The sequence below is a fragment of the Xiphophorus couchianus genome, chromosome 8 (assembly GCF_001444195.1).
Source record: "Xiphophorus couchianus chromosome 8, X_couchianus-1.0, whole genome shotgun sequence".
In the NCBI taxonomy this organism is placed as follows: Eukaryota; Metazoa; Chordata; class Actinopteri; order Cyprinodontiformes; family Poeciliidae; genus Xiphophorus; species Xiphophorus couchianus.
Genome location: NC_040235.1, coordinates 9,681,467 through 9,706,564, shown reverse-complemented (window position 1 = coordinate 9,706,564; position 25,098 = coordinate 9,681,467). Strand labels below are relative to the sequence as shown.

The 25,098-nt window shown below is 37.9% G+C and overlaps 1 protein-coding gene across 1 annotated transcript; it reads right to left on the bottom strand.

Moving 5' to 3' along the window:
* Nucleotides 1–2,364: 2,364 nt before the first annotated feature.
* On the bottom strand, nucleotides 2,365–12,817 carry cercam (cerebral endothelial cell adhesion molecule). Its single transcript, XM_028026245.1, has 12 exons — nucleotides 12,425–12,817; nucleotides 10,698–10,808; nucleotides 8,118–8,235; nucleotides 7,833–7,967; nucleotides 7,521–7,725; nucleotides 6,965–7,084; nucleotides 6,749–6,825; nucleotides 6,406–6,512; nucleotides 6,023–6,155; nucleotides 5,194–5,321; nucleotides 4,506–4,709; nucleotides 2,365–3,058 (listed from the first exon to the last, which is right to left on the bottom strand). The coding sequence occupies exons 1-12, from the start codon at nucleotides 12,748–12,750 to the stop codon at nucleotides 2,824–2,826; spliced, it is 1,899 nt and encodes a 632-aa protein (XP_027882046.1). The 5' UTR covers nucleotides 12,751–12,817; the 3' UTR covers nucleotides 2,365–2,823.
* Nucleotides 12,818–25,098: the final 12,281 nt, after the last annotated feature.

The following is a 25,098-nucleotide window of genomic DNA, read 5'->3' as shown; positions in this document are numbered from 1 at the left end:
ATTACAGGTAAAACAGATGAAGCTGTGTATATATATGTATATGCTGGGGCTGAAATAACTTGACTGATACGTTTTTCTATCAAGCACTTAAAACAAATTCTACATGTTTCTACATGCGTATGAACACTGAAAATAATTTAGGAAGACAAGAAATGCCGGTTACTTTAGTATGTCCACATTATGAAACCTTATTCCCTGTTGCTGCGGTCTGCCTGTTTTGGCCTCCTGAGCCCACACCTCCTAACCAGCAGCCAATAGATTGCTGAGTTTAGATTCCCTCCTATGACAGGAGGTTCTGTCTAGTTTGTACAGCTTTGAACAGGACAGAAGCTGAGTGTAGGAGCTACTGCTGCCTGTAACTTTATTTTCTCTATAGGTGTGTGAGCTCTGCTTTAAATCCAAATCTAAGAAAGGAAGGAAGCTTCAGCAACCTTTGGGTTCCTCATGAATAATATTTTTCTTTTTTAACACAAGTTATAGATCGATAAGCTTGTGTACTATGGCCATGTAAACAAGTCCAGGAGTAAAGTTTGTACACTGTGAACCACTCTTCAGTTTGGCTTCTTTCATTCTGATTTGAGATAAATCAAGTCACAAGAACCAGAGAGCTTAACATGTGTAGAGATCTGATCTGATTATGTGTTTACTAAGACTCTATTAACTCTTTAGGAGTATCACCCTGATTTTAAAGGTAAAAAAATAAAGTTTTTTTTTCTTTTTAAGTAAAATAGATTAGTTGATTTTCATGTTAACATGATTACACTTAAAAAGAAATCAATTAAAGCTGCTAGAAATGGCCAAGTCAGTCACCTGACTTCCACCTACTAAAACATCCATGACAACAACCAAATATCTGCATATAAAGGACTCTCACAATCTCTGGCATTTGAAAATGGCTTGTGAAGAAGAACGGGTCAAAATTCCAGCTGAGCAATGCATGTGACTGGTTTCTCCACACAGGAGACATTCTGAAGCTTTCACTATTAAAAAAGGCTTTTCCACAAGGTATTTAATACACTTCTGTACGTGTGTCCAAGACTAATTCGCTTTGTTTTCTTTGCATGTGTGGATTACTTGAATTGTTGCTGTTGTCTGATATGAATTTTATTTTAGTGGACCCCTTGAAATGATTTAAAGTGAGACATACTTATTATCACTTGTTTTACCACAGCGCATGTACACATAAGTAGTTCTAGAAACTGAAGACATTTCTAGTAGTTTGGTAATCAACTGGAGCAGTGAAGTTGAGGAATTAATTATGTATATTGTATAGAACTATTTTTACCTCATAAAATCATCACTATAAAATACATTATTTTAAACTTTATGACCTGATTGACAGAATGCCCTTTTCAAATTCATGCATTTTCCTTAAAACAATAGCCACAGACAGACTGTAGTTGCAATAATTCAAGAACACAAACCAAGTTACAAAGTTACAAACCCGGTACTTTCTCATGAACTCCATCCACTGCTACGACTATCTGATACTTGAGAAATGATGCCCTCTTGTGGTAAATCCTGGCCTGTGCAGCATGGGAAGCTGAATGAAAACTTCATCAACTACATTAATGTTGAAGTCTTCTTTTATTATAATTTTTATTTGACCTGTTTGTCACTTTAAAATGATAAATGTTCCATACACCCCACATTAAAACATGAATAAGGGAGAGAAAAAACACAGCCAGAAGAATAAGTCTTGATTCATCATTAAAGACTCAATAAATTAAACTAATAATAATTTCTGCTAATTATTGATTACCAGAAATAATTGAAACAGAAAATAGGTCCCTACACATGTTTAGGTGTAGAAAATAAATGTAGAAGTTTAGTCAAAACTCATTTATGTAATTCAAATGGCTCATAAATGCTACTGTAAATGTTTTATGTAGTTCCTAAACCCATATCAAGTCTGTTTAACATAAAAAATAAACACTTCTAACCTCAGCAGAAGTGTTAAGAAACATGTATCGATGTTTGTTATCAATTTTAAAAAAATAAATATTTAGAAAATCTTGGCTGCCTTAAATAATTCTGATGTTTTATTTAATTTAAAATAATAACCACTATAAGTCCAGATCACAATAAAATTGAACAATTTCTAAGAATAAAATATGTTTTCTTTTTTTGTAAATATTAAAAATTATGGTAACCCATGATTTGTTAAGTTTAAATTACCAATTTGACTCTGTAAATAACAAAACTTTACCTTTTTAAGAAGCACTTCCTAAAAATTCTCTGTAGCATTCAGTATGTGGGAGTAAAAACACAATATTTGATGAATCCAATCTTGAATCACTCATACGAGTTCTGAACCATCACATGTCGAAGCTTTCACTGTGGAAACTGTTACCATGTAGAGCTCCACTGGAATAAAAAAAAAATACCTAAAAAATTACAATACAAATTGTTTACACTAAAAAGGAAATGGCATCCTCCAACCTTTTGACAGACTTAGAGACAAACGCTGTGAGATCCGTTTTCTGGATATACAGTCACCACAGGCACACATGAAACACACAATTTCTTTCACACCCATCAAAGAAGAAGTAACAATAAAAACTTTAAAAACTCTAAATTGATTGAGGAAATTTGTTGTGCAAGTTTCTGCATAACATTTAAAGCATGCTGCTACAGAGTGAGTCAATAAATAACCCCCAAGATCATCCATGGAGTACCACACACCCTCTACAACAATAAAAATGGAAAAAGTCCAGCTCTTAGGACAATGAGCATGTCTGCCTCATCAAACCGACTGATATTAAGTCTGACATCATGTTGTCCCCTCAGCGTCCGTCTTTCTGACCTCCCAGCGTCCCGGCACTAAAGTTCGTCCCTGTAGGAGGCAGACAGCATCTCAGGCGGTGGCGCAGCCCCCTTCAGTGTTTTATGGGAGCCTCTCCAATCAGTCCTTACTGAGTCATCATCCCACAGCGTGGAGGTCTCTGTGTCACTCACCCACTCAGGATCGCCGGCGTATTGACATGGCTGTACCAGAAGGGGGCGTGTGCTGAAGGCTTGCAGGTTTCTGTTGGGGAAATGGGACTTGTAGTCCTCACTGTAAATAGAAAAGGAAGTATAGATATTTAAACAGTTTTTTTGTGTGATTTCAGTCGTTTGTTTTTTACCACAAATATTTACTCTCATATTAATCAAAAAAAAAAAAAAAGAAAGAGAAAAAAAAAAGCGATGCTGTGATTCACTCTGATTTTAAATGTCGTTTAGTCACACTGAAGGTCAGACAGAAGGACCAAACGTGGGATGCAGACGCTGTGTAATCTTAGCAGGGCAGTCAAGCATATCAAATGAGCCTCTCAGAGGTTAGAGACAGAGAACAGAGAAAGTGGGCTGGCTGGTTGCCAGCTTTCCACACAGTATGGAGTGCATGCATGCTTCCCACCTCCCATCTGGTTTACACATTCTGCAGCATGAAACATGTTATTTCTGCAGTCTGATGATAAAGGGTGTTTTTTTTTCAGTGAACGTGTGGGTTTGTCAGGAGCTCTGAGTTTTGTAATAAGAGAAGCTAACATGCTAATGTAAAAATAAGATCGAGATTGGGGTGCAACCAACAAACACGCACAACGTAAAAAGAAAAATGTCCTTCAAGTCTAAAGTTAAACATTACTGCAATTATTTTTAAACTAGAGCACACTGAAGGATAGCCACAGTTTTTACTCTGGCTCTTTAATCTGGAAGGCCCACACCAAACAAAGCTAAATATGAAACTCAGGCATGTAAATTAAAGAATGTGTTGAGCAATTATGAGGCCCGTTTTTAGATTTTTAAGACTTGGGTAGAGTCTTAAAAATCTCTTACATTGCATTCCAGTATACAACACTGGAATTTATTGAAGGCAATGAATGTGTGCACAGTTAAATTTTTTTTCTTTACATTTTACCACATTCCAAGCACAAACATCAAGTTATTTTATCTGGATTTCATGTGATAAACCAACAAATTGTAGAACATTATTATGAAATTAGGGGAAAATCATACTTGGAGTCATTTTTTCTGTAAATAAAAGTTTAAAAAGTGTGGTATGTATTTGAATTCAGCCCTCTTATACAGCTAAATCAAATCTAGTGCAACTGTCTTTGGAAAATTAGTTAATAGGTTTTCAGTGTGTAATTTAAACATAGTTCATATATTGATGCTATGCAAATGTCTCAGGTTGGTTGGAGAACATTAGTGAATAAACAGCATCAGGAAGTCCCAGGAACACCACAGATAGGTCACTGATAAAGTTACGAAGATAGGTGTTAAGTTATAAACAAATCACACAAATCAACACCACACTTTTTATTTGTAAAACAACCATGCAGAATTTTCCCTTCACATACCAATTATGTGCTACTTTGTGTTGGTCTGTTACATAAAATCCCAATCAAACATGTTGAAATGATATATATATATATTTTTTTTCACGTTTCTGTAGAACTGCTGTATTAAAAATAGTTTCTCCTAAGAGAACATCTAGAATTAAAACAATGCTAAATACTTACTTGGGATGTTTGTCATACATGATGGGGAGGAATTCATCGACAGGGAGCATCTTAGAGAGCGGCTCAGCATTGAGCAGTTTCTGGGCTCCCTGCTGAGAGATGGCGTAGGACAGAGTCCAGTACGAATAGTCGGCCACCACCAGGTTCCGAACGTTCTCCACCGCCACCTCCTTTCCAGGATTCACTTGCTTCCTGCCAAGATATCTGTGGAAAAAGAAAGGGAGCGAACTTAGAAAGACCAAGAAAAATGTCAAAAAGTGTTTTCTAAAACTAATTTGATTTAGTTTCTTCTGTTCCTCTTCATTTTCTTCCTTGCATATGTTTTACACATGTCTAACCAACACAATATGCACAAAAGAGTTAGTAATGGTTCCTCCTCCCGCTAACAGATGCTTTCAAAGTGCTTTGATTCCATGTCTGACGTTTGGTCCGACACACTCAGTATGATTTAAATTGAAACAGGCTGATTTTGGGTTGCATGAGACAAAGAAATCCAACACCAGTAAGACGCACAATAAGGAATTTACACTGAGAACATTCAGCTTACTTTGAATAGTCAAATAGCTATCAACGAAGTATTTTTTATCCCCTTTTCCCACTCTTTACCACATTCAGACAGCTGAATTTGTTGTTACCTTGACTCCTCCCATCCCTTACCAAAACCAAGGGAGAAAAAAAAACTTCTCACATTAAGTCCCAGTCCAGCTCCACCTGCTCCACCTCTTCCATTAACCTGAGCACTCGTCGCTTGAAGTTTGCCTCGAAGCGAACGTCATCCTCAAAGATCAGGGCTTTGTCCATTTGCATGTCCACAACCTAGAGAAAATATATGTATACTGTATATGCTATATATATTATTATGAAAATATCTATAAATAGATGAATTTTCCACAAATAATTTGGAGTCATTCCACAGAAAAAGCCACGGATACTGGACCATAGATAGGTAGAGATCTGCTGTAACATCAAAAGGAAAGGTAATATGATTTGCATCTCAAAATAACAAGCCACTACTTAAAGCTCAAATGTCTAGGTGAAACATTAATTTAATCAAACTCTGTTTTTGCATTTTTGCTTTCTTTTTCCATTTTTTTTTATTGATGACAGGCTAAAAATGTAGTTCACACACCAAAAATCGAAAAAAAAAAAATACAGCTTTGGAAGCTGGAATACATCAGTGCAATGCTACCTGACATACTATTCACTGGCATTTGCAAAGCAGCCAATCATGCAGCACCATTCATCTTCCTTGGAGAGGATTGACATAACCCCCAGCACAAAGGAAGACTGCCCACACAGTTTTCACTGTGTGTATTAATGCATATTAAGGTATATTTGCTGTGTGAACTATTAAAATAGGCAGTTTTAGGTGTTTTGAAGGGGTCTCAAGTATCTGCAAATTTCAAATATTCGTGGGCCCCATAAGCCCTAACTCGTGGGTGCCCCTGTAAACTCTCTAGCGCCCCTCCAGGTTGGGAGTGACTACACCAGATCTTTGTGTAGCCTAGTTCTCTCACCTCCTTCCAGATGTAATAGTGGCTGAGGAAGCAGCCCACCTCTCCTTTGGTCAGCGTGCGTCCAGAGAACGGGTCATAGTAACCCGGCAGCAAGTCGACACCCAGGAACTTAATGTCGCTGCTGTTCAGTGCACTGGAGGAACACACAGTGAGAAACAAATATATATTGGCTTTAAAACAAACAAAAAAAGATCATATTTATCAAGGTTTGTCACATGCAGCACCAAAGTCCGCAACTGGATGGTTTTACTACCAATCATTCAAATGCTGACATTCTCTAATTCTTACTTTTCGCATTTAGGATATTTTTTTATTTGATGATAAAGACACTTAAGCAACTCTATTGATGAATATCTGTCTGGAGACTTTGAGTGTGTGCTTACTTTCCATCTATAGCATCTACCACTTTGACGTCAACCTCCAGCTCGTTTAGGGAGTACAGCATCCTGTCTCTGCGGTCAGGCCGGCGTCGCAGGTTAATCAGATAGATCTGCAGACAGACCAAAGCTTACACACACGCTGCGGAATAACTAAAAGCTTTCAAACTTTGTGAATCTAAAGACATCTTCTCAGGAACTGCAGGATTAAATTAGGTTAGAATTCACTTTCCTTCATGCTCTTATCATTGTGTCATTATTTTCTTTTGGCAGTAAAAGCCACAAATAAATTAGGTTTACAAATGTTTTTCTCTGAACAGAAAAAAAACTCAAACCATAAAAGTCTCACCTCATCAAACCCTACCAGGTCTCTCTGCTTTGGGAACATGTGAACGTATCGAGAAGGATACATGGTGGGCCCATCAACTTCCAAACAGAGACCAGATTTGAGTTTGAAGAGGAAATGCAAGAAAACAGCAGAAATCATGCAAATGTGGCTGATAAGACAAAGGTTTCAGTGATGTAAAGCACTTGTCAGATAACAGTCTGATGCTCGGTTTCTTACTCAGTGACTCCAGATGGACATGGACAAAGTTGAGACGATCGTCCTCCAGCGTGAAATGAGGTTTGCCGGGAACGTTTAGGTAGCCATAGCGCTCCTTGTTGCACACGTACATCTGGACCTCTACACAAGCAAAAATGAACACTCTAAGTTTTTTTTATCGGCTTATAATCTTTCATCTTCTGTGGAAGAGTATTTACAATATATGTGGGGAAAGTGTTTAGCAACTGGAGCTTGTTTGATACAGCCCAGTCTTCATCCAATCATTTCATCTTTTGTCATGGAAACGTCGGATCCCCACATAAGCATGGAAATGTTGGTTTTGCCGCTTCCTTTTCTTTGGAACATTTAAACATAAACAGCAGCATCTTCTGGAAAGTTTACCCCATGGGAAACTTCTCCAACTAAATTTGTCTTTTGAAACTTGGTAGCCAAAAGCTGTAATTCTTTAACTGAACTTCTAAACATCTAGAGCAGTCTCTGCATTCACCACTTCCAGAATATAAATGTCTTTATAAGAAGCCAAGACAAACATTTTGTCGGTATTGAGGTGACAAACCTGCAGCGCGGCAGGAAAATGCAAAAACGATGATGTCGTCATAGGGCCATGAGTAGTCTTCATGAGGAGGGTAGAAAGCCAGTTTCTTCATGCCTTCCTTCCTCAGATCCAGCAGCAGGGTGCTGTGGACCATCGGCACGGGGTAGCAGCCGTGTCTGTGGCGGTAACGTGTCGGGAAGTATTCCGCTGTTCGTCGATAATAACCCTAAAAGAAACAAATAACTACAATGAAAATGAGCATCAAACATGACTGTTTCCAGATTATGCATCCACTATGAGAAATGTCTTAATTTTTTCTTAGCGTTTCCGCACCTGCGGTGTGATACCGCACCAAAAGTTGGAATACGCTCCCGGGGAGTCTAACATGGGAGCGATGACCGACTTGTTCTCTGCAATCATCAGGTTGAGGGTTTCTGCGTTGGTGAGGATGTTGTCTGTGTCAGCATACTGACCAATAGGAAACACAGAAAACAAAGACAACAGTGGTGAATTAAATTAACTCTAAATGCGTTAAGAATCAGCTGCAAAGAAACATAAATGCAGCAAAGCAAATGGAGAGAAGTCAATATTGTAAACAGATATGGTTAAATAAAATACCAATATGTAGTCAGCCCAGCGTTTTCTGGCAAAGTTGAGAGCTGCCTGCTTCAGTTTCATCACATACTCATATCTGCTGTTGGGCCAGTGCTTTGGACCAAACTCCCCCGCATAAGACCTAGAAAAGAGACAGATGTCATCCCTGGACATATTTCTGTTTTGGAATTTTATGGAACTGTTAGCATAGTGATCCACAAGCTGGAAACCATTACATTTTATAGCAGAATTGGTTCCTCCTTCTTAAAAGAAATGTGGGTCTCAGAAGACGATGTGCTCTCTGAGAGCCCATCCGGTCTATAACTGAGTTAAACTGAGTGATCCTGATAGCTACATGCATTTCCAACACAAATCCAATCTTACAAGAAGTAAAATGAAACGTTGACCTTTAACACCCCACTTTTTATTACAATTTCTAAATTGAAAAAAAATTTAGTAAAACTGAAGGTCACATTTTCCTCATATTCACAGTTCTGCTAAGAATCTTATTTGGAGTCAAGAAGGGTTTGAATAACAAAAGAAATTGAGGCTCATATGATAGTTTTTGTGAAACAAATGACTTAAATTTTTTTAAGAATTAGGTGCATAGATTGTATTTCATTGATCATTTTCTCTACACAGGGTACAAATTATATTTGGCTATATAGCTCTTAGACAGTTTCAGTTTGAGCAGAAGATTTTTTTTTGTTTGTTTTTTTTAAATAAACTATTAATCTCCTAGTATCATTCAGGATGGATATTTGACCACTGTTTGAAGCCATATTTTAGCATTTGTTTTTAAGATCAGATTGCTTTCGGTCACTGCAAGGCTCTTAAGCATATTCCATAAGCATTCAAAAACATTTCATTCAGGCTCATTCCAAAGTTTAATTTTAACCTTTATCCCAAAACCGCTTTGGAGTGTTTTCCGGTTGGAACTTCCAAGTGTGTCTGACGTTTTAACCATCAGACCCAAATTGTCACCTTCAGATGAAGGAAAATTGGTCAGGATGTTCAGGAACAACCCAACTCTTAAGGTAATTATAAATTGGAATACCAGTGTCACTATCCAAAGTGAAACAAAGTTTATAACCATAACCATGGGCGCTGACTATGAAAGAAGCCTCCAAGCACAAATTTCACTTAAAGGTGTCCACACAAGCCATGTGTCTTCTGGAGAAAGGTTTGATGATAACATGAGCCAAAATTGACTTTTGGTCACAATGAGAAGTAGTATGTTTGGGAGTCAACGTGAGGCTTTCGAACCTAAGAACATTTTAGGAAATCTCAGGCACTGGTGGTGCTGGTGCGCCTCAATAATAACGTAGGCTGACAAAGAACTCCGATACAAATATTGCAGCAATTATCCAAAAATAGTTCAGCTCATGTTTCACTCACTTCAGGATGCAAGAAACACATAGTAACAGCGATGGTATGGCCTTATTTCTGATTGATTTGGCTATTAATTATCTCACCACATGAGGGCACTCCCAGATGGCAAATTATTCCTTAAATATTAGAAAATTAACATGTTATTGTGGAGCCACAGTAGAAGTAACATACCCAGTCCTCACCCAGTTGAACACTGTGAATCCTAAGCGACTGAGCTCAACACACAGGTGCCATTTAGAACAGATGTTTCATTATTTACATGCTGTTCCACAAAATCCCTTTGCTTCTTCATGAATGCACTTTTGTTTTTCATTATCCAAGAATGGATGCCAAGACAATAAAAACAACAAAATTTCTGTGTAGCAAGGTCATTTCCACCTGTTAAATGAACAATGCAAATGAATCTTAAAAAAAAAAAATGTTTAAATGACCATGACATCCATACTCAGGATGAGTGTATGTAAACTTCTGAACTGGCATGTGAAGGGAATTTCAAGAGGGTGAAAACCACATGAGGGACTTTGCCTTATGTTATGTGTTGAGAATGAAAAAAATCAAGACAAAGTTTTATCCCTGAGTAAGCCATAAGCCATCCTCCAGGCCAGTTTTATGACCGGAACATCTCAGTATAGGGTTTAGTCAGAATGAGTAACTGAATACAAATCTTGTCGTCACTCATTTCCCTACAGTTTGCCTCCAAATAACCAGACTTTCTAGATATTGCTTTAAAGTGATTCTGAGCAGATATTAATATATTATTCAGAGGATATTTGCTTCAAGAACTGGGCTGAAAATGATTAGAAAAAGCAGATAGATCAAAGTACATTTTTTTTGAAAAGACCTTTAACAAGCTTGAGTGAAACTTTCCTGGAGCCAAGACAAAACAAAAAACAGAAGAACATTTGGTTTCTTGGAAGCTGAACTACTACATTAAAAGTTGCTGCTCCTTATTATAGAGTTATCTGCATAACAGCAGATGAGCAGAAACACGCAAAAAGAAAATATATATTTTTTTTATTTCAGATTACAGTGTGACATATAATTCAATCTCAGTGAGAGTGAAAACTTAAGAGGCAGTTTTGAGATGAAAACAACATCTGGTTATAAATGTTCTCTCCTGTTCTTTTATATACTCACACTAACCTGTGACCTGTAGATCTCGTGGACCACAGCCCTGCAGGAAGTTTAACACAAAGATAAATGTGGACTTACGTCGGCTGGTCCATTGGCCTCCACTCAACGTAATGGTAGAATCTCTGCATGACAGTGAGCCACTCTCTCAGAATGGCTGTGGTGTTGTCTGAGTTGTGATCTGTCGCGGCCCTGAGAGGAGCAAGGAGAAATCAGAAAGGATCTGGACAGGACTTTAAGAATGTATGAAGATCAGATCAGCAGTCACATCTGTTATAAGCTATAAAAATAATTTACTCCACTCCACCACCTCTGGGCGGAGGAGTGAAAGAAACCATTAATATCGAGAATCTTTTTTCAGCAGTGTCCCTTAATGAGGGAAATTAATTTAGAGCAAAAACCCACCACTATAAATGATTCGCCTAATTGATTTAATTTGGAGAACGTCTCTGCTCCGATATAACATTTGTGTGACACTTTTCTATAAATTAGAATTTCTAATGCTTTGTTTTATTGCCAGAAAAATTATTCTCCTGTCTGGTTATTTTATTTATGAACAGTTTTTACCTTGCTTTCAAAAATGTTAGCTTCAAAATATTTATGAAATTTCAAAATACAGGGTTAATATCCTCGGCATGTCAGTGTTTTATTTGAAGGCTATCTATATTATGCAAAATATGAACATGAAAACTAAAACTAAACACAGTATATTTTAACTCATGTCTATAAAAGTCAAGATAAGCATAAAAATGTTAGATATATGCATATTATAACTGCAATTATCAATATTTCATATAATTTTAGCAGCAGCTGGAAAGAAAAGTTACTTCTTTGAATAAAAGAAATGAAATAATGTTTTACATATGTATACTGTCTGAATGGATTGGTTGGTTGGATTTCTGTCTAAACTTTGACTAGGCCATTCAGACATAGACGTATAGCTTCTATCCTAAACTATCCAATTGTTGTGGTGACCGTGCGTTTAGGGTTGTTGTCCTGCTGGAAAGTGAAAGTTTCAAGTCCTTTGCAGCCTCTTAAAAAGTGTTCTTCCAGGATTGTCTGGACTTTAGCATAATCCCATCAAATCTGATAAGCTTCCGTGTTCTTACTGAAGAAAAGCCTTGGCACAGCGTGATGCTGACACTTATTTTATTGAGAAAAATGTGTTATATGTAATATTAAGTTTTCCACTGCACTTTTGCATGTGATCTTTCTTCTCATTATTCCCTAGAAGCTGTCGAGTGCTTGGTGGAGTTGTTTATTTAAGAGTGTGAGAGTAAAGTGGGCTGAGTACAAATGATGCATGGAACACTTTCTAAATGTTTTTCTTTTTCTTCCTGTAAGAGATTTTGAAAAACATGCTTTCTATTTCTTCCATTTCAGAGTCACGCACTACTTTGTGTTGGTCTGTACATAAAGTCCTAATAAAATCCATTAACATTTGTTGGTGTAACGTGACAAAACTTCTGCAAGCACTTTACTTGTTACTTTTACAGAAAGCAAAATTCAGTTTTCTGTAAATAAAACACACCCAAGTTTAGTTAGTGATGGTGGTTATAGATTTTTAAAACAGCAACTGAGTCATGCCCAATTATTATTTTAGCCTGCCGAAACAAATCAGAGCAGAGCATTTAAAACTGTCTCCAAACAGCAGGAGCTGACTGCAGCCCTGCGCTGGGAGAAAGGCTCAGAGGGGGAACAGGACTGCTCCTTTCCTCAACTCATCTAAATGTTTTTGACCTTTTGAAGGAGTATAAGAAGCTGATCCCTGACTAAGGAGTCGAGAGCAAAGCATGCAGGACACCCACCACACAGAGATGCGGTCTTTGGGGTAGTTGAGTCTCTCCAGAGCTCCGAGGTAGTACGGCAGGGAATGCGCCGCATTCCTGGCTATGATCGCGATCACCACGGTGGGAGGCTGCATCCCGGACTCCTCCGGGAACTTTTCTTCAACAAAGTAACACTCAGCCCGGGAAGTCAAGGCTGCTAAGACTAAAACATGAAGTAACATGGTGGAATGTGGTGAAGATGAAAATGCTGCTTCACTTCTGGGCAGCCCGTAGACTCTTGTACGCGTCAGCAGTCCAAGAAAAAGAGGGCTTTCCCAAATGATCAACCACCTACTTCTTCCCATTGCTGGGTGAAGTCATGCAAGCTCAGACTGGGAGAGGACTCGCAACTTCCGCTGTAAGGAAAAATCTAGCAATGCAGTAGAGGCATCACGTTTTGGCCAGATTCATTTCTTACTCCCGAAAAAACGTTTTTATACAGACATTAAGAGATATATGCTCTCTATTTTCTGTAATTTAACTATTTCAATTTATAAATAAATAAAAATCTTTTCCTTTTCATCAGTTAATATAGTTGGGGGGGGGGGGGGGTGTTGTTGTTTGTTTGTTTTTTTTTTTTTTTGCAACAAACTGCAGTGTAGTTGTTAGCTAAAATAGCCCGAATAACCCATGTGTACTTTATATATAAGCTTCCTAATAATTAAAACAGATTGACGTGAAACCAATTTTGGAAACAATTAAACAAAATCACCAGCAGGGGGCGGCTTTGATCCAAAAGAAGCACCTAGTGACGTTAAAGGTCATAGTGAGGGCTTGTATCTTCAGGTTATTGTTTTCTAATATCATTTTTGTTCTACTTCTTTACATCCGCGTGATTAATTATTTCTGCAAAAGCAGTTAAAGCCAGCCATAAACCTACAATAGCATAACTATGTATAACAACGATCATGCACAAAGATGTTTTAAACAAATGTTCTGCTCTATCCAAAGCAAAAACAGGAATTTTATGCAAAAAAGTTGAGTGTGCGCCACAAAGGCCGCGTGGCCCTTTGTGTTAAAGGTGTAATTATGAGGTTAAAGTTGTAGACGCTTGAGGTTTTGACATGACCAACCTAGCCATTGCGTAAATTATAGTTATTTTTGTTTAGATAAAGGTTTATTCCCAATAGAGATGTAAAACATAGAGTTTGTTGGAAGTTTTATTTAATAAAACATGGAGAGTTTATGGTCGTCGCAAATTAAATCACATGTGTGTCAGGAAAGTCAAAGACAAATGTTGAATATGGCAGGGTGTCATTTATGACAGGTCAATAAGAGAGGGTAATAATTTAGTATGAAACAGGTTTATGAAATTCTGATGTGGTGAACAAATATAATCTCAACACTTTTTACAATATAAACATGTCCATGTCAAACAATTCAGTTCTGTTTAAATCCAATTGTGCTTGAAGTCAGAGCTGTTAGACAGAACCAGTTCAATCCGTATTACAATAAAAGTGTAATAAAAGATGGAAAAACTCTCCAAGACAGGACTACTTTCTGGAAAATTTAAATAGACAGAGTTACTGACAGCAGTAACTGGTCATAATGCATACCTTGAGAGTAGTAGGAACAATCTTGCAACAATCCAACAACAACAGACACAGGTCATGATAACATAAGCCACAATAACTTATCTTTATCAGAAAAGAACGTTTTAAGTCTGTTCTTCAAGGTGGGCAAGGTTTGAAACTGGGAGCAGGTTCTACAGGAGGGAAGTCTCCCACTGTCTACTTTCAGGAACTGTAAGAGGAGATAGGCATTCCTACTGAGGAATTGTGGCCAAATGTTGAAAATGATTCATACTAAAGGTAATAAACACCAGGAAATTGAAATTTATGTCAAGTAGTCCAGAGTATTTAACCAGTGCATTTTGTAGAAGTCTACAAACTGTGTTTAGTTTTTTCTATCTGTTTTAATTTTCCATTTCCTAAATAGCTTGAATGAAACTCATTTAGTTGCTGTCTTATAAGACACTGACTAAAACTTTAGCACAGCTTTATTCAGCGATAAGAGGAACACTCAAGGTGTGGTAAAGTGTTATAGTACTTGTGCTCAGTCTGATCAAAAGTGAATATTTAGGATCATAAGTCTAAGTGGACAGAGGGGAAGCTTTTAGAAAGCAAAGTGTTGGGAACATAAATGATGGAAAGAGTGGAGAATAAAGACCCCAGAAGAAAAAAAGGGTTGTTGAACAATAATAAGCAAAGTGATCCATAATGAATTTTGAGGGGTTTTTTCCAGTGTTCTGTGAATAAACGAAGGCAGTCGGTGGTGACAATGGTGGACTTGGGTTAAAGGCGCTCGTTTGTTTGGACAGGTCACAAGGGTAGAGGGTCAAATCTCCCCTATTGACACCCCAAGTGTTGCCACACTCACACACACCCCCGCACGCACTGACACGGAGCCCAAGTGTGTGCGTCCAGCGCAATTTTCCCAGCGTTTGTGGCTGCAGCTGATCTGGGAGAGTTCAACCTCGGGTGCGCTAACTTTTCACTGTGAGGTCAAGGGTGGAGGCAGCATTTGTGTGAGGGAGTGTGTGAACGAGGGACAGAGGGGCAAGGATAGGCAGGGAAGGACAAAAAGAAAATCTTCATTGTCTTGAGCAGATTGCAAAAGAGAATCAGTGAGGGGGGAAAGGGCACAAACTCCACTATATAGAGGAGTTTCACTTAAATCTGTTTTTTTAACAACTTAAAAACATATTGTTAAGTTAACCTTTAATAGTCCTGCATCCTTAAACACAAAGCTTTCATTTCTTTTGTTTCCAAGCACCAAATTATGTCTTGTAATCTTTTAAAATGTGTTTGATCAAAAGAAAGTTGGCCTTCTTGCATTTTGTCAGAGTTTATCTGGACTGTATTTGGTATTTCTCTTCAATTGAGTCTTTTTGATTACACGCCGGCAATTTATTCTGGTAAGAGGAACAAAGTGGACAAATGGAGAACAAAGTATGTGTCTTTTACTTGTCTGGTGATAGGATGGAACAGGAGACAGACAGACTGGGGACTCGTTTGCAGAACAAATGGTGCTGCTTCTGCGGCTGGGCACATTGAAGAAAGAGCTGAGTGTAAACGTAAAACTCACATCGTGTACTGGTCCATCAACCAAGGGAAATTTTAAAATAAAGCCACCACTCTATCACACTGAAAGGAGCCACTAAAAGTGGTTCGGGCATTAAATGAGTTGACCTCCTCGGGTTCTCTATTTAGGGTTTTCTTGGTGAAAAATTTAGGGAAGACCAATAACGGGCTGAAGAGATAATGAATGTACTTGCAGTAAGTGAGTATTTTGACAATATTATTATTTTTAATACATTTTCAAATGAATTTTTTAAATATATTTAAACATGTCCATCATCTGAATTTATTTAATGCAAGAAGTTGAGGTCTGAGACAATCAAGAATCTATATCACAGTGTTTTGTTTAGTCAAAGTCTTTATTTTTGTCTAGTGCGTACAGCTAAACTGTGCCAAGGAAAATAAATGGCATTCTTGGATTGTCTGGTTTGCAAAGGCTAGCCTAAACCTTGTCAAAAAGAACGGCGCTTAGGTTTTTCAAGCTGCATTTTCTTTTGACTACTTTGCATTTCTACAATTTTGTACAAAAAGATTAGTGGAAAATCAAACATAAAGCTATTAGGAACTCATTATTCTGTAGTTTCGGCATAGAACTGCATCCTCCCTGCAATCATTCAAAGTACAAGGTGCTTAGTGCTCAAAGACATCGCCAAGGAAAGGAATGCTGAAACCCAACCACCATAGAACACATAACACACACACAGTAAGGAATTGGCCAAGAACTATCTGGAAACAAATCTTTTCTCCAGCTAAACTCAGACTTAGAGATAAAGCACAGATCTCTGTCATCCAGAGGAAGCTTGGAATGGAGTCACTGCTTCTCCACAGTGAATGATGTAGCGGAGGTAGTGTAGGTTTGGATACCTCTTGGAAGTCTGTCTTTGAAGGAATGTCACACTCAGGGGGGGATTCTGAGGCTGATCCAAAAATCATTGGAGAGATTTTAAGTATATCCCTCCTGACCTGGGAATGTCTTGAGACCTCTCAGAGTCGACAGGGCACGGGATGTCAGGGTTTCCCTGCCAGGTCCGAGCAGAAGACAAAGAATGGATAGATGAAGAAAACCTTGCTATCTTTAGTATTGTTCATGGAGTAAATAAAGAATCCATTCAAAATTGTTTTTCTGCTTAGGCGTCTTTTATACTGGCTGAAGCCCATTTTATGCTCTCCTTGATTTACACACATGATCACAGCACACTAGCTACTGCCACAGACATTGGCATAAGTCCAGTACCATTGGTTCTGCTTCTTTTTCTCAATGACAAAGTCATACTGGTGCTGGTGGCCCCAACCAACTCCCCCATGGTAGGGTAACCAACTTACCCTACCCTTGGATTCTGATATGTTGCACACTCCTAACCCCATCACACTCTACCATGCACATGAAAGGAAGGTCACTGCTGAGCTTCCACTGTATTGTGGGTTTAAATCTTTTTAGATATCTTTAAAATGTCTGCCTTGATTCAAGTAGAATAGATGGGATTATTGTTAGCTAATACACCAATTCCATCTTAATTTTTCTAATTAAGAACCTGTTTGCCTGCATGAAAGAATGAGTAGGTTAGGATGTCATGTAGTAAGAGTGCTTCTGTCATTGCATTGCTGTGTTGGGCCTGTGTCTCATGTCCAGAGACGAGTTGTGACATTCTCACAGGCTTTCAGGACCTTTATTGCAGTGGCAATAATCAATAGCGCTCCCAAAGAGACGTCTTTTGGCTGGCCAGGTCAATACCTGCCAATCACGGTCTGAATGGAAGCTCACACCCTCTTACTCAGCAGCTACAACAGCCTGCTGCCCCCAGCCTTCCCTGTCATTGGGGGTGTGTAACCGAAGATAGTCACGTTTTTACAATTTATAGATAATTCCATCTGAGCTTTACTATTATTATTATTTTTTAACAAATACATTTTTTCAGCATTATGTCAAACTAGTTGTTATATTTATTTTCTAAACATTGTTCACAAGGCAATATGCAATAATGCAGATGCGGCATTAGAACAGACAAATCTTACTCCATTAAATCAACATTTGGTTTTGGTGTTTTGGCTAATGGTCACTGAGAAGAAGGGGGAAGTTGTTGTTGTTTTTAATCAGCAAAGAAAATCATCACATGTGGGTGCTAAAGGAAAGATGCTATGGCTAACTTGCATGTTAAGGGAGAATACTTTCATGCTAAATAATATATTTTTAAAGGAACATAATTTCAGTCAGCATGTCTTCATATTGAGCTTGGATGTCATTTTGGGCACTGAACTGGCACCAACAAAGCCCTCACAACATGATGGAACCGCATGTTGAACATTTATGCATGCATTTGTGTGAATGGTGTGATGGTAGCAATGTTAGTAGGAGTTTGCCCTGTGACCAGTGGATTCAAACTCCCACTTTGTCTCCCTCATTCATTCACCAGCCTTTCCTGCTGGTGGTGGCCAAAGGGCTCAGTGGTCCCTGCGCTGGTGCATGCCAGCTGTGGCTACAATGGCTTCAGTTCACCGCCATCAGCTTGCATCAATGTTGGTCCAAAAACACATCCAAATAAACATCAAGTTACATTTTTGGTTCCAAGTGAAGAGGGTTTTGGACAAGAGATGATTTTGCAATCTGTGAGATTTCAAGACGTTTTCCAAGCCTGCATGAACAAATCCTGCTGAGTCAGGAAGAGGCCTGCTGTTAGATTCTTGCCAAACGAATTAATAAATTAAAAAAGGTTCTTCACAAAAATGAGATCATATTATCTTATGCAACCAAATCATTGTAAATTTCTTTCCTTTAATTTTTATTTTTCCTATAATAAAATAGTTTTCCACTATTATTGTATATTTGTCACATTAAAGGTGGAAAACACATGAAAAAATAAAAATTGCCCATCTTTTGGATGAGAAATCTGGGATCCTACGAGGGATGTGAGAGATCATTTTATGTCTAATTACGTCAACAGGTCTACACATTTTTCTCTGAAAATTTGAGTAACAGGTGTGCTTGCAATAAAAGAACCACAAATCATGTTTAAATCAGTCCTGCATTCCTTCACAGATGTCATGTTTGTGTTTTTAATTGACAGTTTGAAGGGGAAGTTCTGTGCTGCTGGCAGCAGTATAGATAAATTGACTTGCCATGTCAGTGGGTTGGGTGTTTCTTTTTCCTCCTCTTCTTCTTAAATTCCCAGGTGGCCAATATTGTTGTTTTGACTCAAGCACTTTAAAAGAATCGCTTCAGTACAAAATGACCCAAGTACATTAAGTCTGGTCTATACACAACACAATCTTGTCAGCACATTGAAACTAAGGCTTTGAAATAATTATTTGACGTTCAAGAGAATAATATATTTTTTATGCTTTGATAAATTTAAAAGAGAGTAAATTTACCTTCAAGATTAATCTGGACAAATAAAAACATCATTCATGTTGGCCTTGCAAAACTAAATTTAGAAAGGCAAAACGTTGACTATTTTGACCACCTTTGTGGCCTGATCTGTGCATGGTAATGGTGAGATAACTGAGGTCTTCTCCTCTCCCCTTCTCTGATACCCCCCTGTATGACGCTGCTCATCTCCTCGTTGCCAAGAAACAGCGCAGCCGCTGTCAAAGAATTCAGGGGATGTTTGGGCAGCGGTGTGCTCGGGGGTGGGGTGCAGCAGCAGGTGCATGTATGTGTGTGTGTTAGGCATGTAGGGGTGTGCTTATAATGGTGGTAGAAAAGCAGCAAAAGGGTGAAAGGAGTGTGTTCACCTGAGCGGAGAGAAACCATGAGGAGTTGTCCATTTCAGTTTTATTTTTGGTCTTAAAACAGGAAATGTATTTTTTATTTTTGAAATAATTTTGATTTTCATGAGTGCAACACAATGCTATCCTTTTATGTATTATATTTTGTCAGCTTTTTACGTATTTGCTAAAAACAACACTCATAAAGTTCAAATACATTTTTATGCATGTTTTTGAATGTAGCTAAGCAATATCCTGTCTCTTTCTGTAGCTGAACTCGTGGGATTTGCTGCATTCAGAGCCCTATTGCTAATTATTTTGCAAAAAAAAAGCTCTTATACCAATATTAATGAGAAAAGCACATATGACATTGTGGACACAGAAGCAATGAGGTAAATGCATCTTAATGATGGAAAAAATCTGAGCTCCAAGTAAGCCACTTTTGGTCTATCAGCTTAAAAAAAAACTTAATGAATAGGAACTCTGCAAACTGAATTTTAAACAATTGGATTGGTCTTTAGAAACTCGATTTGGCATTTTCTTTTATTATTGTACGTGGCTGTCTGTCAGAACAAAATGTTTTTTTTAGCTCTATCAAACCTCATGATGAAAGGCATTTTCCCAACTCTTGATCAGAGTGTTGGAGACGTGCAAGTCAGATTTCTGAAGACCTACAACGCCAAACACTGCCTGTTGTATTCTGATCCCCCTAACCCATCTGTTCTAAATGTTTGCTGCACTAAATAATGCAAGCATCCAGCAAATTTCAACATGACAACTAACATAATTGACACTGGACATGATGCATTCAAGCTGTTGGCATAAAAAAACAATTATGATAATGAAAAACAGATTATGGTTGGGGATAAAGCACTTTTTTGGATCACGTTTCATGGAGAGAAGTGTCAAAAAGTATTGGAAGTTGTTTTAAACTTAATGGGTGTCACAATGAGAAGATCTAGGGTTGGAAAAGAGAACTCTAACAGAGTAAAATGATACAATTTCATATTTTTAGACACTACTGATATGTTGATGTTTCTCAGTCGATTTTTGTGTCACTACAACGAAACTTTATCTGAGGTCTGTGAAAGTCAGAAGTTCCCAGTCAAATCTCAGTCAGTTGTCCAATATTGAACAAATTTAATAAAAGACAGACATGATGAAAAAGGGCTATTCAAATCAGCCTATTTGATTAGGAATCCTGCTCCTTGTTAAATCCTGAATTGGTTGAACATTTTTGGTTCAATTTCATTCTTGGATACTGGCTGGTTGGTTGAATCAAGAAACATAATAGAACCTGTTTGACAACACCAAGCAGAATGAAACATGTCATAACCTTTTGAAAAGTGTAAATCTCATTACATCTGGCATGAAACTAATGCAACTTCTCAGGAAGAGATCGTGATACTGCCAGGCAAACTGAACTGGAGCTGAATAAAAATACTAACAACTCCAAACACCAACACATTTATAACATGTCATATTTTGTGGTCATTTTGTTTTCATTCAGAGTTCCTTAATGCCATATTTTTGTTAATTAGTAGCATGTGTGGTTATTCAGTGGAAGATTTCATATTTAATTTCTATATTTTGGTAATTTTGTCTATTCTCCAGGTCAATTTCTATGTCACGTTATGTAGTTGTTGATGTTATTATACTTCATAAAAAAGGATGTCTGGTCAATTCCCATGGCCCTGAGCATGCCTTGCTCAGTAATCCGTCTATGTTGCGAGGTGAAATTAGTTTCTCCTTCATAATGATCCTTTAACAACATCACAGCAGGTAGATTTATAGATCATGAGTTTGTGTCTGTCCACTGACCCTTTTCAGGGACTCTCCTCCTAATTTACTTCTTTGTAGATTTGACTCTGTGTGCTGGCTTGCCTAAACAGCCGTCCCACTATAAATTTCAATGACACCGCCTGGCACGGTGTCGCCTAACTCTCCCCTTCATCCTCAGTAGCAGCAGGGAGGAGATGCCTTCACCAAAGGAGGTTTATTTTAAGGATTCCCCTGTTTGCTCTGACTTTTCTCTCCCTCCTTCATCTCTCAACAGGACTGCTTCACAGCCCACCGCAGTCTCTGTGCCTCCCTCTCCCCCAGTTAGGCCTTTTAGCCAGCAGGTTAAACATTGATTTGTGAATGGGAAGGGAAGCACAGCAGCAACAGAGTGCAGCAGCCTCCTACTGTCTCTGTGTGTGTGTGCACACACATCGTGACAATACACCACCAAGACGAACATCCAGCATGAAAGGCACTGAGGCAACGGTCACTGTCTGTGTGTCTGTCTGTCTAAAGCAAAAATAACACTATGTATTGAACTTTTTAATATTGGGTCGCGATAAAATCACAGAGTTAAATGTATTTTTGGAACATTTTTTGATAGAATGACACAAAGTAGACCATAACTGAGTAGATAAAGCTGGTAAAAATATAATCTCAGTATCAGAGAGCTGTTTGGCAATTTTTTAGAGACTGTGAGAAAAATGTATTTTTAGCCCTCTTTACTCTGATAGTCACAAATAAAATTCAGCTCAAATTGATAACTAAATGGGGTCCACCGTAATCGTAATCTGTTATGTCATCAGGACATAACAGCCAAATAGTTTCATTCTCAGCTACCTGCACGTCTGAAGTAAATATTCAGACATGCTAAGACACAAATTCAAGCACTGAAACCCATCTTCCACCAACAACTGAAAGCAGTGCATTCTGGGATTAATAGTTTTTATGCCAGCCCCCCCTCTTCCCATTATGTTGTCCAGTCCCTTGTGGCTGGACTACATAACATTCCCCTTACTCTGAGACCCCAGTGAAACCAAATTACTTCAGAATCTATCTAATTGGTAAAGAAAGCACAATTTTACATTCAAATTAACAACCAAACAAATACTAGCCATGGACCAGGTCACAGTGTACTAAAACACGGACTGTTTAATCTCTCCAAATGTCCGCAGAAAACGTGTAAGCGTTTGTGCGCTCAGAGGTGAGAGTGAAAGCTCACCCTCTTGACTCCTTCCCGCCTCTGAAGAAGTCAAGAAAAAAGCAGAAGAGGGGGGGATTGGAGATGGAGGACTTTGCTTTTCAGGGCTCAAAAAGTGGGAAAAAAAGAGCAATGAATGAGTGACTGGCTGGATGAATGAGAGGCGGGCTGGAGCTGAGAGGAGCCCTGGCTGCGCGGAGCTTCAGAGGTTAACTCGGCTTCTTCAAGAGGGGATGAAAAGAGAAAGGGGGGGAAACGGATTGAGCTTTTTAAAGAGGAGGACCCCCTGCGCCTGCGGGGCGGGATCAGTCAGGATGATTTATTAGACAGAAGGGAAAGAAGGAGAGAGAGAGGAGAGATGCAGGAGGGGAAGGTGCCGTTTGCAAGCATCAAAAACCTGCAGCGCAGACGCAGCACTCAAAAAGTGCTGATATGCACGACATGCGGATGGGCCTGCTGGTTCAAATTTCTGCTTCCCGTGAAGTGGACACACTTAAGTTTACCGTTTAAAAAACAATTTAGACGAGCTTATTGTATTTTACGTTGAAGACGTGGTGAGAAGAACTATTTTTTTTTCTAGATTTTGCTTCATAATTATTTTATTTTCACTCTTTTAAAAATATTAAATATTTAGTTTTCCTTTATATTTGAATTTAACTTTGGTGCAAAGTATGACTTTTGTTTTGTATTTACCAGACCAGCTAAGAAAATGCAAAATAACAGGAGTTAAGTATTAAAAATATGGGGTGATTATAATCAAGAAAGAATTTCATTATGAATCACATCAATGTCAACCAATCACTTAAATAAGTAAAGAAAAACACACAAATAAAAGCACTAGTGTTAATTCTAAAGATCTGAATAATTAGCTGAATGCTTAAACAAATCAAAAATCAAACTAGTGTCATAAGTTTTCTCTTTGAGATTTAAAGAAGATTCTGAAAGCAGAGAGGGTAAAATAAAAAAAGAAGAGCGGCACTAAGTTTGATCTTCCATCTTGTGGTATGGAAAGAACCAGAAAAATGCTTTACTCTGGTCAATTAGTGTATTTAGGTTCTCAAAACTGTCTTGTGTTTTCAGAACCACGAGGTCATTCAAATGTTACTGACTGTCTGACATAAAAATTTGATGAACATAAAAAAAAAAGAAAAACAATAGAAATAAATCATAAACAAATCCAAACAGGGTGATCCATGCTCCCTTCAGCCATGTTGATGAAGGTTTTTTGCTTTCTCCTTCTCCATTTAAGTCAGAACTCAGCAGCTCAAGTGGAGACAGATTTTCCAGGTTTGGAGTCATAATGACGTGTTAATCAACCAATAAAATGTGTAGTTTGGATAATGGTGGGAAATACGTAACTTTGGACAGTCAGTAATAAAAATAGATTTTTTAAATATTGTTTATATAAAAGATAATTTCACATATGAGAAGCATTCAGCCAAACTTATTTTGAGCATAATATGCTTCTGTTGAGGTGGTAAAAACATTAATATTTTGATCATTAATGGACGGGATAAGAGAAGGCGATTAGATCTAAAAGATTATCAAGGAAGTTTTTAGGTGACATGTTGACAACAGTTAAATTGAGGTCAAAGTCAAATTTGTGTGCATCAGTAGCAGCAAAATAATTTTAATAATGAGAATAGAATATAAACTACTTCTACTTGCCAACTGTACTTTTAAAAGTACACTGTTTTGAAAGTGTTCTTTCTCACGTTTATTATTTTAGTTAGGTGTTCTGTGCATCTTAAATATATTTATGTGGTATTATCTTGCAAGATACTAAAGGAAAATGAATACATTTTATATACATTTGATTGATAATAAAGTAAAAATATATCATCTTATCTTTACAGTCTGTTGTGTGGATAAAAACAAGGTCCAAACAAAGATTTGTCTTTGTTATACATTATGCAAAACTGTGGTAAATCCCACTTTCAGCCAGCTGACCAGCAGGGCAGAAGCAGCACAACATTACTTTATGCTCCAATGTGGTCATTCCAGCACTAACTCTGGCATCTTATTAAAATGATCTCAAACAGTGGGAATGGACCCAAAGTCCTCATATCATAACTTTTAAAACGTCTGCACACCTTGATATCAGTAACCAGCAGATAATTACATTTTAAGAAATCGTAGGGATTTTGCTCATTTATTTAAGTATATTGTAGCTGTTAAAACTACATCCTTTAAACTTAAAAATGTAGATTAAAATCTACCCAAATATGATGGATTTTTTTTTTTTACATTAATCCTAATTATCAGTTGATATGGGATTTGTTTGATTTGTCTGTCAAACATTGATTCTTAGATTTAAATAATCAGACAAAGACATTTCTAAAACATTTAACTTAAGGCATGACTTTCGGAACCGTGAGGCAAACAGCAAGCCTCTTGTGTTCAAGCAGTTAGTTTCCTCAGACACATCCAAAAGCATGTCATCAACACAAATCTGAGAAGTTAAATGAAGAAGCAAAAATGGCAAGTTTTTTATAACAAAAGGAGACTTAAAGCTAAGCCTTGGGGTGCAACTACATTAACTTTATTAAAATTCCTTCTCACTTATATATATATATATGGTTAATCAGTGAATAAGTACCCTCAATGTGGCCCTATCACTCGTTTGTCACATGAGTATGTTATAATCCCCTCGTTTTGTGTCACTTTCCTCAGAGGCCTGCAGTAAACTGCCCTTTGAGGAGCAGAATGGTTGCGCATGGCGCTGAAGGCACCGCTTTATCTCCAAGTGCCTGGTTACGGCGTTGCACTAGTTTGGTCACACAAGTGAGCGCGGGCCAAAAGAGAAACATTCAACACGTCATGCAGCGCGGCCAGAGAGTAAACAGTGTCCGGATTGTAATCTCTTTTTAGGGAAGGAAAATGGGGCT

Excerpts from the sequence above, each read along its gene's own strand:
- cercam (XM_028026245.1), bottom strand. The coding sequence starts at position 12,750 with ATGGGAAGAAGTAGGTGGTTGATCATTTGGGAAAGCCCTCTTTTTCTT. Across the intron at positions 10,809-12,424 it reads AAAGACCGCATCTCTGTGTG|GGCCGCGACAGATCACAACT; the intron begins GTGGGTGTCCTG and ends TGCTCCTCTCAG. Across the intron at positions 7,726-7,832 it reads GGTGCGGTATCACACCGCAG|GGTTATTATCGACGAACAGC; the intron begins GTGCGGAAACGC and ends TGTTTCTTTTAG.